The following is a 16,582-nucleotide window of genomic DNA, read 5'->3' as shown; positions in this document are numbered from 1 at the left end:
GGACATGGAGCTGGAACTCTCAGAGAGCGTCCCAGCCCCGGCCATTGAGGCTCGGTTGGTTAGAGTGCCGTCCAGCGCACCGGGTTGTGGGTTGGAAAGGTTGGGGCGCATGCGGAGGCACCAGATTGATGTTTCTCTGTCACATTGATGTTTCTCTCCCCCCAACCCCTTTTTCTCTCTTTAAAAAAAAAAAAAAAATCAACGGAAATAAACCCTCCAGTGAGAATGTCAAACACATATAGAATCTCCTCCACACAGCTGCCTCCATTCATGGCCAACACCAGCCCCCTGGCCGAGCCTGCGGTCGGTGGGGAAGGGACTCTGGCTCGGCTCAGGGGGGCCCTGTGGTCTGTGGCAGGGGCTCTGCCTGCGGGGAGGGGCCTCCTGAGTCACTGAGGAAAGAAGTCATGAATTTGGAGAAAAATTATAGCTTGTGGTTCCCGGTCTCCACAGACTTACCATGTACTTGATTCTATAAATACGATGAAGAAAATGCCGTCTAAACCTATTTTTCATAGGTTGAAGTGGTTTGTTGAAGTCGCTGTACCCTTAATAGATAATGACACCTGGTCACAGTTTATGAATTAATCTCCCCCTTCATGCTTTGGTAAGATCGCAAATGGCTTAATGCGTGAGTTACCTTCTATTATAATCCCGTCGGGCCTGGTCTTCATTCTTCCTTTGATAGCCTTCCAAGTTTAGGTCAAATGCAATGCCACTTCCTCCTGGAACTCCTAGTTCTCGGTGCAGGTCTGAGTTTTGTTCTTTTTTTCTTTTTCTTTTCTTTTTGGCAGCACCCCGAGGACTTTTGCCTGCACTTGCCCCCGTTAAACACCTCCCAGTGTACGTCTTGGTTTCGCTGACCTGACTCCCTAGGGCTTCTTTCTTTATAGAGGAAAGACAGGAGTTAGTTTTTATCTAATTTTTTTAAAATTTATCTTTTTGTGGAAAGTAATACAGATGCCCTTTTTTTCTCCCATTGACTCTAGCCTGCCCCCACACCCCCCCACACCCCCCCCCACACCCCCCAGGCCTTCCTCACCCTGTTGTCTGTGTCCGTGGGTTACGCATATAGGCATACAAGTTCTCTGGTTGATCTCTTCCCACCCCCCCACCCCCCCTCCCTCCCTTTCCTCTGAGATTCCACAGCCTGTTCCACTGTTCCGTGTCTCTGCATCTGTTTCGTTCATCGGCTTATCTTGTCCCTTGGATTCCACAAGCGAGTCCCATCCTGGACCCTCCTCTTCCTCTACCTGGCTTATTTCGCTTAGCGTGTTCAATTCTGAGACACGACGCTCACCCCAGGCCCCGGGGTTGAAAAGGCTGTGGTCTGCCGGTGGGCACTGGCCGACAGGCCACTGGGTCCCACGGAGCCCTTAGGGTCCTGCACGTGGCCTTCCCGTTGTAACCCTGTCCTGGTCCCCTCTCTCTCTCCTTGCCAATCGCAGGGCCTGAAAGCTGCGGACAATGACCCCACGGCGCCGCCCTACGACTCGCTCCTGGTCTTCGACTACGAAGGCAGTGGCTCCACGGCCGGCTCGCTGAGCTCGCTCAACTCCTCCAGCAGCGGCGGCGAGCAGGACTATGACTACCTGAACGACTGGGGGCCCCGCTTCAAGAAGCTGGCCGACATGTACGGCGGCGGCGACGACTGACCCGCAGGGCGACCTCGGTGACCGGACACGGGCGGACCGTTTCAGCTGATATTCCCCAAAAGCATCCAGAAGCTAGGCTTTCACGCTGTAGTCGACGAGCGCCGTGGGTGCCGGAGGCGCGGGCGCGGGCCGCCGACCGGGGTGGGCTCCGCGGGGATATCAGCGATCAGCGGTCCGACGCTGTCGGGAGGAACACGGAGCTCAGCTACACTTGAATTTTACAGTACAGAAGCACTGGGATTTTATGTGCCTTTTTGTACCTTTTTCAGATTGGAATTAGTTTTATGTTCAAGGCTTTAATGGTACCGATTTCTGAAATGAGGAGTGAGAGACACACTATTTTGTGGCGGGAGCAGGAAGTTACAAAAAACCATGGTAACGCTTCAACACGCTTAGGTTACATTGCATTCGCTTTCATTGAGATTCCGAAGTAAACAAGCCAGCCAACGAAAAACTCATGGAGCCGTGTCTGTTGTCTTGGGGGAGGAGACCATGAGATTGGGAAAATGTACATTGCTTCTAGTTTTAGACGTTAGATTTTTTTTTTTTTCCCCCACTAAAATCTTAAAACTGACGCAGCTGGTTGCAAATAAAGGGAGTTTTCATATCACCGATTTGTAGCAGAATTTGCATTTTTTTCATAAACTAGAATGTTAGACACATTTGGTCTTAATCCATGTACACTTTTTTTTTTAATTGGCTGTGTTTTTTTCACTTCACTGTACAAATGGTATGTGTACATAATGTTTTATCGGCATAGTCTATGGAGAAGTGGAGAAACTGCAGAACATGTGTGTATGTATTATTTGGACAATGGATTCAGGTTTTTTGCATGTTTATATCTTTTGTTATGGTAAAGTATTTACAAACAAAGTGACATTTGATTCGATTGGTGAGCTGTAGTTAGAATACTCAATTTTTAATTTTTTAATTTTTTTAATTTTTTTTTTTTTTTGGTTTGTTTTTGTTTGGGGAGGGAGACAAGTTCTTAGCACAAATGTTTTACATAATTTGTACCAAAAAAAAAAAAAAAGAAGAAGAAGAAAGGAAAGGGGTGTCCTAGCACGGACAGAACGACTAAGTGTGTGTTTTTAAGAAAAAAAAAGGGGGGGGGGGAAGCTTTTAAACTGGAGAGACTTCTGACAACAGCTTTGCCTCTGTATTGTGTACCAGAATATAAATGAACACCCCAGCGTTCTGAATAAAATGCTAATTTTGGATCTGGTGCCTGGTTTGAACTTTGTTTTCCACTTGAGCTGCTTTGAATGGTACAGAAACCCTAAGTCCTGGAGTTGCGTGCAGAACAGCTACAAAGGTGGGTATTGGTTTTTGCGCTTCTCACCCTTGAGCCCTTAGCGGGCAGCCGGGCCCGGGAGCGGCAGAGAGGCCCGGGTGGATCTTCCATTCCCACAGAAGACGGCGCCACGGGAGGCAGGAGTGGGTCCTGGCGGGTCCACAAACCCATCCTTCACTGCAGAACTGGGTGCGGTCCCCCCTGCCACCTGCGCTGGAATTCCCTTCTGCTCCCGCTTGTGGTTCCACCGACTCTGACAGGCCTTCCCCTTCCTGCTGCCGCTCGAGGAGAACCGGGTAGGAAGGGACGGGACTGGGCCTGGAGGCTGGACTTCTCGGCAGATCGCAGAGGCCGTTGTCTGTGTACCGAGTGAAATGTACGGGGGTTTGACTGGCTTTCGTTGGCTGACGTGACCATTTCCCCCCCCCCCCAGCTTTATTGAGGTATAATTGATAAATAAAATCGTGTGTGTGTGTGTGTGTGTATACATATATATGTAGTATGTGTGTGTGTGCAATGTGATGATCTGATGTATGTGTACATTATAAAATAATTTCCACACAAGGCATCCATCACCTCACATAGTTACTTTGTGTGGTTGTGTGTGTGTGTGTGTGTGTGTGTGGTTGTGTGGTGATAACACTGAAGATCTACTTGCTAAGAAGATTTCAAGTGTACAGTACAGTATTAGCCTGATACAGTCACCGAGGAAGAAAATGGAAATGATCGTACCAACTTCTGTGAAATGATTTCTGTGTCACTGTGATTCATAGTGAATTTTAAGAGACGGAGGGAATTCTCACTGTATTTTTCTGTTTGCTTCATGATCCTTAGTATATCATATATGCTTATACTGTCCCGTCTGAGAAACACTTATACAGGACACCTCCTCTAATGAACTCCAGTACTTTTGTGCTATTTTTGTAATAATTAAATGCCAGAGCTTGCCTCTGGCGGTTTCCGTAATGAAACTTACTGAATTTGCTAATTGAAATGGTCTTTTCTAACATGAATTCTTAGGCGGTGCCTGTGTTGCTATACATCCAAACGAAAACTGAACTGTGTTTTTACTTTATTTATTTACTAATGACACTAGTACAGATTTTTATATCAAATTTTGCAATATTTAAAAATTTCCTCCCTTAGGTAAACACTCTTCTAATAATTTTCTTACAGTTATTGTACAGTCACAGACTACATCTCATACATGCATAAACTTGGGGCATTAATAATAATAAGCATTCAATATATAATCAGTAAATGTAAACCTTATTTTTTCAAAACGTACCATTATTTACAGAAGTAACACATGAATCCATTTCCTTGTGAAAACACTATTCAAAAAATCAAAACAGGAACCGATAAAAAGTGAAAGTCCCTGCCTTGCTATTGGAGAAATTTTTGTTAGCTGTTTGATGTGTAATTTCTAATTTTTTTAATAAGCATTTTTATTCACACACTAGAGGCCTAGTGCACGAATTAGAGCACGGGTGGGGTCCCTTGGCCTGGCCAGCAATCGAGGCCTGTTGTGAGGGGCGGGGGCTGGCTTGGGGGAGGGTCCCTGGGTGGTTGGGGGGGTGGCACCGATTGGGGCCTGGTTCAGCTGGTTGGCTGCCTCAGTGCGTATCATAGTGACCAGTCGTTCTGCCTATTCCAATCGGTTCCACCATTGGTCGCTGAGCTTTTATATATATAGATTTCTATAAAGACTATATTTTGATTTCATGAAAATGGGATTGCATGTGATATATTTTCTGTAACTTGCCCTTTTCACTAAGCATGTGTCTTGGATATTTTTCCATATTAGCATAAATATGTATATATCATTTTTAATTGCTACATAGTATTCCTTAATATGAACATAATTCATTTAACCATTCTTTAAGTTGTTTTCACATTTTTTTTTCAATACTTGAAACAATGGGACAGCTCACATCCGTGCTCGGCCTGCGGGCATTTCAGTGAGATGGTTGAAGATGGGATTGCTGGATGAAAGAATGGAGAGAGGTAAATTAAATATGGCTGAAATTACAGCGTTCCCACGTTCCTTCTCCAAGTGCCCTTTTGCTCAAAGAAGATGGGGCTTTCTGAAAGGCCGCAACTTCCTGCCTGGGCAAGAGGATGGTGTGCAGCTCAAAACGGTGACCACGGAATGTACGAGAAGCTAGCCAGCGCCTTACTCTTTTCTTTGGAAGTGAGCCTGTGAGTCAGGCCACAGTCCTGTTTCAAGTCCTCTGTGAAATGCATGTAATGATGTGGCAAACTAAAACCCTGAAAACTATTTCTGCGTGTGGTTCATGGATCCCATCCAGAGCCATGTCTCCCAGGTCGTCCCCCAGTGATCGGGATCTCTTCTGCAATGTTGCCAATAAAACACATCACACAGAGCACTGGGGTCTTGGTGGGATGGATCCTTTCCCAGGATAAATGTGTATGCATTTTGAATGTTAGTGAAACGTTTCCAAAGTGTCCTAATTAAAGACCGCACCAATTGACACTCCTATCAACACTACACAAAAACCTATTGACCCTCATCCTCCACAGTCTTGGACATTGCACAGGTTTAAACGTTTTGCCAATATGATGGGCAACAAAAGACACCTCATGCTAATAATGGCTTTCCTGATGGCTAATGAGATGGATTGGTGATTTTTTCTTGTTTATTAGCTATTTGTGTTTCTTTAAATTGTCTGTTTTAATTTCCCTATTGAATTACTTGGTTTTTCCAATTAATTAGTAAGAACTCATTAATGCATTTTTCCCGCCCCCCGGTCGTTCGCTAATCCTGTAAATTCATCTATGGTGTTTTTGTCTCACTGAAATTTTTGTTTGAAGTGGGTTTCTCTGTCAGTATTTTCAACTTTAGGTTTGTTAGGTCTTCCCATCTCCAATGTATAAACTAATTATCCTGTGTTGTTTTCTGTTCTTTTATTCTATTACATTTATTTAGCTCTTTAATTCGCTTGGAAATTGGTTTGTATCCGGTAGAAATCTAACTCATAAAAATTTCTAGATACATGGTCTATTTACCAAACACTACTTGTTTAAAAAGTCCAAACTTCACCCAATCATCTGAAATGCAACATTAGTCATAGGAGCAGTTCCCAGATAAATGTTTGTTTCTAGGTAATTTATTCTGTTCCATTGATTATTTTTATTTAATTCCTGCACAATACTAGATTGTTATACTTGAACTAGAGGCCCAGTGCACGAAATCGTGCGGGTAGGGTCCCTAGGGCCTAGCCTCCTGCAAGCAGGGCCATCTTCTGCCCACTCCGCCAGTCCCCGGGCCAAATGCTACCTCCACCGCCAGGCTGTCAGGCCTTTGGGATCACCAGCTCATCCCTGGCTGCTTGGGGGCTCAGGCCTGCGGGAAAGGGGGCACCAGCGACCTCACCTCCATGCGCATGCACCGGGCCAGCTGAGGATGGAACGCGCTGCCCTCTCAGGGCCACTTAAGTCATCTCCGCTGCCACTGCTGCTGGGGCTTGTGCTGACAGAAGCTGCAGGGCACGCCCGTGACCTACCCTCCCCATTGTGAGTGCCCTCGAGCGGCCCCGAGTGGGCAGCGCGTTCCATTAGCAGCTGGCCCGGTGCATGCGCGTGGAGATGAATTCACGGCGCCTGCTTTCCCGCAGGTCTGAGCCCCCGAGCAGCCGGGGATCAGCTGGTGATCCCAACGGCCTGACAGCCAGCCCAGTCCTCCCATCACCCACCCTGATTCCCCCGTTCACCATCGCTGATCCATTGGAGCCTGCGGGCCGGGGGCAGGGACCAAGAGGTCAGCTGTTAAGCCCGCTCGTCAGTGCCCAGTCCTGCCTGCCCGCTTGTGGGCCAACGGGGAGGGACCGAGAGATGCTCAATGACCTCATGGTGACCAGCTGTTTGGTCATCACAGTCGTCACAGACACTGGCTTTATATATATATATATATCAGTTCTGACATGCCATTCCACCTACTGTTCTTTCCTTTCACTATATTTGCTATATTCTTTTTCAGAATTTTATTTTGTCCATGCATTTTAGGAACATTTTTGTCAAGTTCCATAACAAATTTTATTGGAAATTGTATTGAGTTATGAAAAGTTTATAGGTATACCTATCATCTCATCCCTCACGTGGATCATAAGAATTGTATTGTTTTGGGCCATCTTATAAAGGTTTTGTATATTTCATCATTTATATAATATTTAATGTAGGCATAGATGTATTTCATCGTATTTCTAGCTTACTTTGAGATTTGATGAATATACATGTTGCATTTTATAAAATTCCTTTCCTTCATCTACAGAGATGATATTAACCCATTAATATAGTGAATTATGCAATTAGATTTACTAATATTAAATAAAACTTTTTGTGATAAACCATCCATGGTCATTGTTATTTTAATGGGCATCTGGTGTATTTGATTTGCTGCTATTTTACTTAAGAATTTAAAATCCTATGTGGTTTTTATGCCCTTTTCTGTTTGTTTTTTTTTTTGTTTTGTTTTGTTTTGGTTTGGTTTGATTGTTTTCACTATCCTTGCTCAGTTTTAGTCTTGAAATTTATGCTATCCTCAAAGAATTAAGACCTACATTTTTGCTCTGAAATTGTTTATATAAAATGGATTCTCTAATCATAAAAATGTGTTAGAATTCCATAATTTTACTATTGTGGGGATATATTTTTCTCTAGTAGGAATTAGTGTAAAAGCCATTGTGGTTTTTTTGTTTTGTCTTTTTTGTTTTGTTTGTTTTTTCCAACTTTCACATTTTACATCTTGAAAAATGTCTCTTTGATCTAGCTTTTTTAAAAATGTGTTCATAGAAAGTAGCATTCAGTATTTTAAAAATATGTGTCATACCTTAAGTTCCTGTTCTCCTTTGTCTTTTACTTTTTTTTCCTTCAGCTGAGTAGTTTAAAGTGTCTATTTATTATTCTATTAAAACAACTAGCTTTGTGATTTATTGAGCTAGCACAGTGATTTTCGACCGGTGAGCTGCAAGAATGTTTAAAACATGCCATCCCTGACTCTTTGTCAGGAGCACTGACCCCTTTTTCCTTAGATTGCCAAATAAAAAAATGACAACAGCAACACAACATAGCCATCTGGTGTGAATGAATCAAAATTATACCTTTTTTTGTCAGATGGGGCAAAAAGCATATTTTTGGGTGTGCTGCAGAATTTTAGTAAAATTTTAGTTTATGCCGTGAGATGGGAAAGGCTGAAAATCGCTGATCTAGCATATTTATTCACCTGATGAGAGGGTTCACATTTTTCTAAACCTGTGGCTTTTGTTTTTAAAACATCTGGCGTTTTGCCGAAACCGGTTTGGCCCAGTGGATAGAGCGTCGGCCTGCGGACTGAAGGGTCCCAGGTTCGATTCTGGTCAAGGGCATGTACCTTGGTTGTGGGCACATCCCCAGTAGGAGGTGTGCAGGAGGCAGCTGATCGATGTTTATCTCTCATCGATGTTTCTAGCTGTCTATCTCTCTCCCTTCCTCTCTGTAAAATATCAATAAAATATATTTAAAATAAAATAAAATAAAATATCTGGCGTTTTACTTATTTTTGATGGGCCGGTGTCTGCCCGAGGTTTACGAACGTTTCGCAGTAGCTGGTGGACTTGTGGACGTGCAGGCCATGGGAACACATGCCGAGAACTGCTCTCCTCCCGTGTGGGTTGCAGCCTTTGTTAATGGGAAGCACCTTGCTTGCCAACTCTCGGTGCTTTGGGCTCTAAATTCCATGTTGTCTGACTGTCCTCTTTATGCATCAACTAGAGGCCCGGTGCACGGAATTCGTGCACTCAGGGGTCGCCATCAGCCCAGCCTGTGCCCTCTCACAGTCGGGGGGCCCTCGGGGGATGTCGAACGGATGGCTTAAGCCATCAGTCGGACATCCTTAGTGCTGCAGCGAAGGCGGGAGAGGCTCCTGTCATGGCCGCTGCGCTCACAGGCCGTGAGCCTGACTCGGCTTCTGGCTGAGCAGCGCACCCCTGGTGGGAGCACACTGATCACTAGGGGCCAGATTCTGCGTTGAGTGTCTGCCCCCTGGTGGTCAGTGTGCGTCAATGACCGGTCGTTCCTCTGTTCGGTTGATTAGCATGTTAGTCTTTTATTATACAGGACTAGAGGCCTGGTGCATGAAATCGTGCATGGGTAGGGTTCCTAGGCCTGGCTGGAGATCAGGGCCGATATGTGGGGCAACCGGCAGGGCTGGAGATTGGGGCCCCTGCTCGCACCTGCCTTGGCTGGTGGCCTGGCACTGCCCACTCGCCAGACCCACCCCCTGCCACTGCTGCTGCCGGTCAGCCAGGGCCTGCGGGCTGGGGGCAGCTCCTGTGTTGAGCATCTGCCCCTGGTGGTCAGTGTGTGTCATAGCGATGTTGTTCTGCTGTTCAGTCAATTTGCATATTAGGGTTTTATTATATAGGATACCTGTCTTATTATTTTGGGGGAGGAAGAGAGGAGGGAAGCATTTGCCTGATACAGCTTGGCCCATCACTTTTTTGTTAAGGATTTTAAAAGTAATTTTGCTTTTCACATCTTTGTGAACAGCATGTAAAGTTGCTATTTTTATTTCTCTGTCATTTTCAAATAAGCACTATGACACAGGATTGGCCAAAACATCAGCCGGATAAGGATCTGGTGTTTGCAGTTCACTGTCCTTGCGATCAGTCACCTCCAATCACCATTTCTAGAGGCGACCTCTGCACTGGGGATGCGAGGAGACCCTGGTTGTTAGCTTCCTCTGGGGGTGTGTCCAGGCCTCCGGCAGGTGAACTGGCCTCGCCGGCACACACGGCATTCCCAAGGCCAGTCTCTGCTCTCTCATCGTCAACTCGTAGCTTTGCAGCTGTTCATCCAGAATTCACTGCCGTTTTTCCTTGTTGGATAATCAAAGTATCATGTTTATAGTCGAAGCAAAACCTGGAAGAACCTAAAAGACCCATACTGTCTTGAACTGTTCCTTTTTGTGATGTACGTGAGAGGATAGAGAATGCAAATATAACATCCCTAACTGTTATATTTCTACAAGAACGAGGCAACAAAGACGGTGCTTCGCGGGAAAACATCAGTGAGGCATTTTAAGGGGGAAAGCAGCAAACTGTTCCTCTTTGTCCTGCTGCATCCTCGGGAGGGGTCCACAGCGCCTCTGGAAAGTTGGTAATAAAAGCTCACGCGCCCATATTTTTTCCTGCATGTCCACCAGTCCAGCCAGAGCTCAGGGATAGAAAAAGAGGGGAGGCTGCAGCAGCCGCCATGGTTTGGGGGAGATTATTTGTAGAGTTAAATGAATTTGGATTTCCTTCCTTTCTCTTACAACAAATGATGTGCTGACTGTAGGCACAACTCAAAGTTTGAGAATATATTTACTCTTTATGAACGTTTTAACAAAATGTAAGTCCACGTAAGAATTACGATATGGCCTGACTGGTGTGGCTCAGTAGCTGAGCCTTGACCTATGAACCAGGAGGCCATGGTTCGATTCCCAGTCAGGGCTCAATCAGTGTGGGGCCTGCAGGAGGCAGCCAATCAATGATCCTCTCTCGTCATTAATGTTTCTCTCTCTTCCTCTCCCTCTCTGAAATCAACTTTTAAAAATTAAAAAGAAGAATTATGATAGTGATTATTTTAAGTTTCTACTCTTAGAGGGTGAGGGGGGAGTGGGACAGATATATCTTGAAACAGGCAGAGGCATGATGGTGGACAGATATTCAGGGCTATTTTATTACTCTAACATGTATTTAACATAGTGGATTCATTTATTCAGTTTTCAATTTTGAACATGTCGACCACAAGAATAATTTTTAAAAGTACTTATATGTTTAGGAGGAATGCCTGGTGAATATAATTACTCAGTGGGTGCCAGACAGCTTCTCCAATAATTCGTTTCTTGACCTTTCTCTGCCACTAGCATACTTTGAATAAGTAACCTCGAGTTTAAGAATGTCGAACTTTATCTTTAGGTTAACACATAAACACTTATCAGTAACTGTTTATTTATCAGTTTCTATTTTGTGGGAAAGATGGTTTGCATTGTACCATTTTAGAGAGTGCTGGGTTTTGCTCTAATAGTGTTTTTGATTGTATATGGTTAAGACATTGATTGTATTAACATTTGGGGTCAGAGCAGAGCTAGGACTGGATTGGATGAGAATATTTTCTGATTTAGTTTATTGTAATGGTTTCTAGATTTGGGAGTACTTGAGACTGTGTTTTAATAATGTTTTTCTTGTTTCATTAGATATTGTTTTTGTCTTCCTGTTTTAACTGCAGCTTGACCTTTTCAGGGTCAGTAAGGCAGCAGCAGCCACAGACGGAGAGGAAAGTCCTCCCTTTGCCCCAGGCTTGTTCCACTTTCTATACTTAGCTCTTGCGCGGCTCCAGGACCTCTGGGCTTGGGAATAATCCAAACTGAACCCAGGCCTTGTCTCCCAGGCCCCAAGTGAACACCCTCAACTGAGGCGGACTTCTTCTGTGTTTGGAGAAAGCATGGCCGTATAGACTATATTGAACTCACACTGTCGCTGGGTTCAAGTAACCCTCCCCCGGCCCCCGCCACACACACACATTCAACATGGATAGATTTTAATGATACTGAGTTTTCTATGCATAGACACTGTTCTGCTCACTTGGCATATTAGCATATTTAACCTGTACAGTGAAGTACCCTATTTCATCACTTCTCGTCCCTTCTCATAGACATCGTTTTCCCACAATCCCACAGCCGTGAGATCAAGAAGCATCAGGCAGTTACTGAGTGAGTCTCATAGACATCATTTTCCCACAATCCCACAGCCGTGAGATCAAGAAGCATCAGGCAGTTGCTGAGCGAGTGCCGCGTGAGGGCGGCGTGGTGCTGTGGTTGTGTGGAAACCACCTGGGCGCTTTTGGGGAACAAGGACGCCCTGACATCAGAGTGCCTTTGAGTCGGGGAGATGTGCAGGAAGGCATAGAAGGCGCTTTATCTCCGCAGTCCGCCAGCTGGAGGGGCCACGGCAGGAGTTCTGTGGCCTGTCCACGGACACGATCGGCGGCTGAGCCAGGACTTAGCCCGCTCTCCGGCTCTGCGCTCACACGGGCCCAGCCCGCGGCGTGGCACACCAGCGTGAGAACCACAGGCTGAGGGCGGGCGGGAAAGCGGCTCCATCGCACACTTGCATTCATGTTGGGCTGCGCCATGTAGGATTGCCGCTATGGGAGGTCAAGACAGTCTAATTAACAGACCTAAGTTAACATTTTAGTTATTTCAACCTTAATTTAAAAAAATCAGTCATACATTTTACAAGGAAACGTACATACCCTCTGATACACTGGGCACTTCAGTGAGATTCATGTGGGAGGGAAAGAAATCAGAGACTCCAGGATCGAACCCGCAACCCGGGCCTGTGCCCCAGTCAGGATGGAACTGTGGCCTCCTGGTTCACAGCTCCATGCTCAACCCCTGGGCCCCGCGGCCGGGCAGTAGTTCCCTGTGTTCACCAAGCCCTCTTCTCTCCCTGCCCCGTGCCCGCACTGAGCCTGGCGCCTCCCAGCCTCCTCCGCCTCTCCCTGGGGCCCAGGCCTGGCACCTGGCCGAGCATCCCCGCTCAGCATCCCCGCTCAGCACCCCCGCTCAGCATCCCTGCTCAGCATCCCCGCTCAGCATCCCCCTCAGCACCCCCGCTCAGCACCCCCGCTCAGCATCCCCGCTCAGCATCCCCGCTCAGCATCAGCATCCTCTCTCTCAGACGTGCACCAGGCCCGCCTGCTGCTCTGGCCCCACCGGTTCGTTTTGGAGTTGTAGCTGAACAGTTTTGGAAATCCAGGTAGCATGTCCAGGCTCTGGGGAAGCACCTGGTCTGCTGGCAGACACTCCTGTCTGCCCCACCGAGGAAGATGCGTCTTTCACTCAGCTGCTTTAGGGGGCTGTGCCTCCAATCCCGCCCTGTGGCCTGCGGAGCATCTCACTGAGGAGGGCGCCTGGAGGAGAAGCGATTTCCCAGGAGGCAGCAGGCCAGAGTGGCACGGATCTGCCCAGGTTCACGTCCTGCTGCTGCTCTCGGTGGTGGCAGGACCCTTGAACCTGCCTCTGGTCTAGCGGCGCCCTTGTCTGTACAACAGGGCTAGGCCAGGGCTGTGTGAGGACACCCTGGGCCCGCAGCACAGTAAGTGCCCCGGATGTGCGCTACTGTGAGTGCCACGCGGCCATCCTTCCCTGCCTCCCCACGTCCTCGGACACAGGCTTCTCTGGCGGGATTGCGGGTCGGGGGGTCCAGACACCATACACAAAGCATCTGTCGGAATAAAGCAAGTCACAGCCTTTTGCTGGTTGAAGATTTTGCCTTCAATTTGTGTAAAAAAATAAAATAAAATAACTCCTGTGGACCACGATAAAGTGAAGCGCAGTAAGATGAGGTATCCCTGTAATTGAGAAAAGAAAAACATTGTTTTCACTCTCAACTTTTTTTTTTTTTAAATATTTTTATTGACTTCAGAGAGGAAGGGAGAGGGAGAGACAGAAACATCCATGATGAGAGAGACTCACCAATCGGCTGCCTGCTGCCCGCCCCCCACTAGGGATGGAGCTGCCACCCGGGTGTGCGCCCTTGACTGGAATCGAACCTGGGACCCTTCAGTCCACAGGCCAACGCTCTCTCCACTGAGCCAAACTGGCTGGGGCTGAAACAACTTTTTCACTTTAAGGTTCAGTGTGCGCCCTTACCTTCCCAAAGACGACTGACCAGGTCTTGTCGGAATTTGCATAGGGATTTACAATCCTAGAATACCTGTTCTGTTGGCCCTTTCGATGTGTACGCCTACCTTGATGGGAGACTTTATCTCTCTAAGTGGAAGAGAATCTTAGTGTTCATTTTCTGCACTCTATGTTTTAAACTCTGACCATGACCACAAGCAGGATTAAATGTGTTTTATACGCCGTACTGAGCCCTAATAGTCCAGTTTACTGAAGTGACATAGCGCGAGATTCCAGACCCCGATGGCCAGAATGCTTCGGCTCCTGTCCACGTGGCCCCCTTAAGTCACCTCTGCAAGAACATCCAAGTACATCCAGGAAAGTCAGAAGCACAGACATTCTAAAACTTGACGAAACTGCCTGGAAATGATGGATCCCAGGGAGATCACACTTTATTGCTGGGGAGATTTTCCCCGTGGATGTGGGCATGAAAATATGCAGACTTCATGACTCAGCTCTGTGAGCGGAGTCATCCATTTTCGGTCGGCTCACCTAATTCTAAACCCACTTTCTAGCATTTCCCTTCTTAATAGCCCCATTCCTCTTAAAGCCTTTGCCTGCATCGGAGTCTTTCCAAAATTAGGTCATCGTGGGACATTAAACTTTAATAGCAGGATGTACAGGGCGGAGAAGCAAATCTATCAGATTGCTTTTTGTTAATTACCATTACATTTTTCACAAGAACCTAATGCCACCATCACTCAGTTTATTAAATCACTCAGCACAACTGAAGAATGTTAAGTGAGTCCATTGACATGAGGATATTTTAGACACTGTAAAGGGCTGCCTGGATGTTAGGTTTCAAATACTCAATTGGTAAGTTGGAGAACTGAATGGCACATTTGTCATCCAACAGATACTAGTTGGACTGAAGCAGCAATTCCCTCTCTCTCCCGGTACTGGCGCTAGTACTCAGTTGTCCAGAACTAAGTGGTGACCCAGCCCAGAGAAACAGGATGAAGACAGAGCTTTACACTCGTCCTTTTGCTTGTCTGCTTGATGATTTTTATTTTCTCAAATAATTTGTTGTACCTATGACTTCTTCATGTGGAGTCAAATGGTTGCAAACTCAATCCCCAGTAGGAGGTGTGCAGGAGGCAGCGAATCAACTAATAATTGTCTCTCATCTTTGATGTTTCTATCTCGCTCTCCCTCTCCCTCTCTGAAATCAATTTAATTTTTTTTTAAATATTAAAAAAAAAACGATATGACTAAACAATTTCTCATCCTTTGACAGGTACTGTCTTTTATTGCCCCTACGTGTTAAGTTGACTCTTCCCTTGTCAAGCCATAGTTCAGACATGACTACCCTAGTTCTCAAGGAAGAAATGCAATATAGAAATAAGTCATCGGATCCTGAGGAATGGAGGGGCTGACATCTGAGGGAGGAGACTGAAGTCCCTCACTAGTCTCGGGGTGGAAAAGATCATGGCTACTCAGGTGAGTGTTAAACACAACTAGTCCCCAAATCAAACATCAAAGAGATAGCAGGGGTTCTCTGAATAAGGAAATACAGCCAGGGAGGTAGAGAGCCTTGATAAAGGGTGGTGGAGCCACAGGCCAGTGTTTTCCAAACTTACTTACACATTAGAATCCCTGGGGGATCTTTAAAAATACTGATGCCTGACTGGCCGGCGTGGCTCAGTGGTTGAGCATCGACCTGTGAACCAGGAGGTCCCGGTTCAATTCCTGGTCAGGACACATGCCCAGGTTGCGGGCTCCATCCCCAGTGGGGGGTGTGCAGGAAGCAGCCGATCGATGATTCTCTCTCATCATTGATGTTTCTCTCTCTCTCTCCCTCTCCCTTCCTCTCTGAAATCAATAAAAAATAAATAAAATTAAAAAATACTGATGCCTGCCTCCCACCCCAGTATCCCCAAGACCAATGAGCAAATGAACCCAGGATGTAGAAAAAGACCAGTCAGGGCTTGACGAAAGGCACTGTTGGGATCCCGTGTGAGGGTGGATGGAGGGAATCGTGTGGAGGAACACTGAGAACCTGTCCCAGGATGGGGTCCCATGGAGGCAGATTCCAAGATGCGTGTCACATGGAACGTGCATGGGGAGGGCTGGTGGAGCCCACGCTTAGGAGGGAGAGTGAAAGAAGCCGGATCGGCTGAAGGAGAAGATGGGCTGCCGTGCATTTCAACTTCCGGTTGTGTCCCCTGGAGGCGAGGGGGCCTCGTCCATGTGGCCCATGTAGACCAGTCCTCGGACACATGCCACCCTAGAAAGGGTTTGCTCTTGGGGGAGTGGACCCGCTTCCTTGGAGGCAATGTGAAAGGGACTGTCAGGGGGCTGTCTGCCAACGGGCCCCTCAACAACTGGGGAAGCACACCCTTCGGTTCTCAAGAGGGTTCCGAGAGGCACACCGTAGCTAGCGCTCATGAATTTACTTATTTTTAATTTTGGAAACAACATTTGATTCAGTGCGACAGGGAACACAAAATTAAACGCCCTGGTGCAAGAATGCCTCTTACAGGAAGATCTTTGTTCAGGGAGATAGCTTCTCGTTATGGAGACTGAGCACAAACACCAGGGTGGATAAAGAATACCGTATCTGAGATGCACAGGAACAGTGCGGCACCGGGAGGGCGGGGTGCAGCAGAGTACAGAGGTAAAGACGAGAAAAAGTATCTGATTAAATAGCGTTGAGGAAAAGATTAATCGCAGGGACATTTGATTTTCAATTTCAATTTATTTGCACTGTTGTTATATAAACCACCCCCTCCATTTCCTCCATAAGAAACATAGAGGGCCGAAACCGGTTTGGTTCAGCCTGTGGACTGAAGGGTCCCGGGTTTGATTCCGGTCAAGGGCATGTACCTTGGTTGAGGGCACGTCCCCAGTGGGAGGTGTGCAGGAGGCAGCTGACCGATGTTTCTCTCTCATCGATGTTTCTAGCTC

At 46.6% G+C, this 16,582-nt stretch overlaps 1 protein-coding gene across 1 annotated transcript in view; it reads left to right on the top strand.

The window, feature by feature from the left end:
• Window positions 1-2,256, top strand: part of CDH2 (cadherin 2) — a 235,702-nt gene extending 233,446 nt beyond the window's left edge. Inside the window, exon 16 of the mRNA XM_080685267.1 lies at window positions 1,449-2,256. Within this exon, the coding sequence (XP_080541393.1) occupies window positions 1,449-1,655 (207 nt within the window). The 3' untranslated portion in view covers window positions 1,656-2,256. The remainder of the gene's footprint in view (window positions 1-1,448) is intronic.
• Window positions 2,257-16,582: the final 14,326 nt, after the last annotated feature.

The sequence above is a fragment of the Plecotus auritus genome (genome assembly GCF_963455305.1).
Source record: "Plecotus auritus genome assembly, chromosome: 8".
In the NCBI taxonomy this organism is placed as follows: Eukaryota; Metazoa; Chordata; class Mammalia; order Chiroptera; family Vespertilionidae; genus Plecotus; species Plecotus auritus.
The sequence above is the reverse complement of the archived record's forward strand: the minus strand, read 5'-3'. Positions and strand labels throughout refer to the sequence as shown.